The sequence below is a fragment of the Apaloderma vittatum genome, unplaced genomic scaffold (genome assembly GCF_000703405.1).
Source record: "Apaloderma vittatum isolate BGI_N311 unplaced genomic scaffold, ASM70340v1 scaffold31490, whole genome shotgun sequence".
NCBI lineage: Eukaryota > Metazoa > Chordata > Aves > Trogoniformes > Trogonidae > Apaloderma > Apaloderma vittatum.
Window position 1 is genome coordinate 2,997 of NW_009694508.1, and position 3,162 is coordinate 6,158.

A 3,162-nucleotide genomic window follows, 5' to 3' on the forward strand; every position below is an offset into this window, starting at 1 on the left:
GTTTGTCCAGCTGTCGCAGCGCAGACAAGTTTGGTTTGTGACGGAAGGAGACCAGGCTTAAACAGATCAATCGTGCAGATGCAAACCAGCCTTGAAGGCATTCAAATATCAGGGACGAACAAGCGGCCTTTGAGAGAGGGTTGTCCTACTTTGAACGAGTACATTAAGGGAAAACTAAAATAAACGTGTCTCTGCTTGACCACACGCATCAACGCAAAGGCTCTCCCCAGCGCTGAAAATAAACACCAGTAATGCCATCAGGATTGGCCTTACAAGACTCACAAGCTCAGCAGTTAATCTGGAAAAGCCCAACAGAAATCAGACAGGCCATAAGATCAGATGTTGCTCGTGGTACAGGCGTTTTCCTACCCCTCTCCCTTGGGATTAGTCAATGCAAACTTTCAGCTGTTCTTTCAGAGGGAAATCTAGTGCTTGGTGTCTCTAGAGGGGTCACCAGGCTCATCTCCCACTTCCAGACATGGAGGATGTTGTCGTAGAACGAACAAGTTGCTACAATGCTCGTTTCTTTCGGGCTGTCTAGAGACCTGGCCGAATCGCCGCTTCTGTCAAGGCCCGTTCCGTTGGGTCTGTTTGCTCCCGAGTGAGAAGGGCTGGCTGCCTCGGGATCTCCCCCGGCGTCAGCACCCCCAGCCAAATCTAAACTCCCCTTCAAATGAGGGCCCCTAACCAGGTCAGCATCCCCAGAGGGCTTTGCACCCCCCTCTGCTTTGAGTGGCAAGGCAGGGCCTTCACTCTCCTCATCCAATATCACATCAAAAGTGGCTGTAGGAGACTCATAAATTATCTTCAGGTTTTGGACCTGCAAATTCAGTCTCTCGTCTCCTTCCTCTGATCTTCCCACGAGTTCCTCCGAAGCCTGGCAGGCAGCAGCAGCAGAGTCCTGTGTTGCAGCCAAGGAATCCCTCGGACACAGCCTCGACCAGTCAGCCCCATAGGCCAAGGAATTGTGCAGGACATAGGATGACAAGATGATACATTCCTCCATGTTTTCCGCTTTAAAAAAAAAAACAAAAACTCAAACAAACAAACCAAACAACAAAATAAGCAAGATGTGAAATGGTGTGTTGCTCAGAAGCCATTCTAGCACTGTCTGTGTCCTACAGGAAGAGTTCTCTGGTTATTGTCTTTCTCAGAACAGAGTTAAACATTCTAGGAGGAATGAGGTTCTGCCTCGCCCGACAATTTTTCAGCCACCGCTCATTAGCCTTGATTTTCCACAGTTCAGTAAGAAGACAGGAGAATAGGGTTTAATGGGCATGAGGTTTAAGAGCCTCATTATCCAAAATACCTAAAAAGGCTCAAGAAAGCCAAGACAGATCACACAGTGATCCCCACTGAGCCATAAATACAACTGGTGAGATTGCCAGAGCAGGTTCTGGTTATCAATAAATTGCAGATGTGTTCTTCCCATGAGCTTTTAGCATCTGACTCTGACATTCCATGGGTATCATTCCCCACAGGGCAGAAATGTTATCCTCATCTCACAAGCTGTGGAACTGCCCAAAGGTTGGAGAAACCCAGGAAGGCAATTATTTTATGCAAGGTTGTATTTGTCACGTAAATGCAAACATCTTCTTAGTTATGTAAATACTTTTCACGTGGAGGACTTATCCATGTTATTCTAGATTAACTAGATGGCACAGCTCTTCCCTTCTGGGCAACAGCCAACTCGCCAGCAGGTCAGGAACTTGTGCTGACAGTAAAAAACCACCTGACATTCAGAAGAACCTCTTTGAATCATCAAGACGAATATAAACCTGAACGGTCACATCAACAGTTAATGCCTTCACACCAAGACAAACAGGCTTTCTGCCCTGAAAAGAAGTTACGATACATTTACACATGAATCACGACGGTGCCTTTTGCACAACCCATTGGGCCAAAAACGAACAGAGGTCTGGGAAAGCTGGAAGGGTTCCCTCAAGTCGGAATAAAAATCTATGACTATTCACAACATCTAGATCTTTCTAGCAAGCTCGGAGCTAGCGTTCCACCGAACACTCACCCAGGCTTCCGCGGCAGTCGAGGATTTTGAATCCGCTCTGCATGCAGGCTGCCAACAGCACAAAATCGCAGGTCGGGTGCCACTTCAGCCTCCAAACTCCACCTTCAACGTGGGTGTCTGCCAGCGGCTGCTTCATGTTCCTGGTGTCCCACAACAGCACGTGCTCGTCGTAGCTGAGGGCATGTCACAGATAAATATGCAGGCAAGCAGCAAAGCTGATTCAGCACGACAAGTACAGAAGAAGATCAGGAAATACAGCACGCTCCTCACCACGGCAAAGGTCTGAAGAGACCAAACCTTGAGCAGCGGCAGCACGTTCAGAGTAAGAGGAGACCGGTCACATCAGTGAAGAGCAGCTAGAAGGCATTTACCTGCCAGTAGCCAGAAGATTCTCCCGGTGGGGACTGCACTGAATGCTGCACACACCCATCGAGTGTCTGCAAAAGAGCAAGCACAGCAGAGGGTGAAGAGAGCAATTCGTGATTCGAGAAGGAATTCTTGAATTTCAAAGGCTTTGGGTGTACATTAACACATCAAGGTGCCTCAGGAAAGGAGAGCACTGTGAAGTCAAATTTCAGCTGGTGAAACACATAGGCAGAGTTCCATCTACACAGCCAACAGCCTACCCAGGGCAAAACTTCTACTCACAGAGTCTCTCAGCACAAGGATTTTCTAGTAACAGACTGCTGCTCTGAGCATGTTAAGAACTTCACCACAACTCCTCTCCCATGAGACTTTCCTCCCAACGCTAAAATTTCCACAGCGGTAATCCCCAGTTACATATAAAACTTCACTGAGGAGTTGTGTATATTGTTTTAATCACATTCTGAAAGATATGTTATACTACCAGAAAAAAGAGATTCAAGTGAATGAACAGTGGAAAATATTTTCTAAAAAATGTTCCATAATAACCGAATTTAATACACACAAAACAGAAGTGTAAATCCAGATCCCCCTTTTAGAAAGAAGCAACCTTCATGTGTGGGAGTGAGTCATGGAATCATAGAATCCCAGAATGTCTCAGGTTGGAAGGGACCTTAGAGATCATCTAATCCAACCCCTGCCATGGGCAGGGACGCCTCAACCAGCCCAGGTTGCTCAAGGTCTCATCCAACCTGGCCTTGAACATCTCCAGG

General features: G+C 47.1%; 1 protein-coding gene across 1 annotated transcript in view; it reads right to left on the reverse strand.

The window, feature by feature from the left end:
* Window positions 1-388: 388 nt before the first annotated feature.
* Window positions 389-3,162, reverse strand: part of DPH7 (diphthamide biosynthesis 7) — a gene marked incomplete at its 5' end in the record, with an annotated part of 8,255 nt that continues 5,481 nt past the window's right edge. The window contains 3 exons of the mRNA XM_009867789.1: window positions 389-1,014; window positions 2,027-2,199; window positions 2,398-2,463. Of these exons, the coding sequence (XP_009866091.1) occupies window positions 389-1,014; window positions 2,027-2,199; window positions 2,398-2,463 (865 nt within the window). The remainder of the gene's footprint in view (window positions 1,015-2,026; window positions 2,200-2,397; window positions 2,464-3,162) is intronic.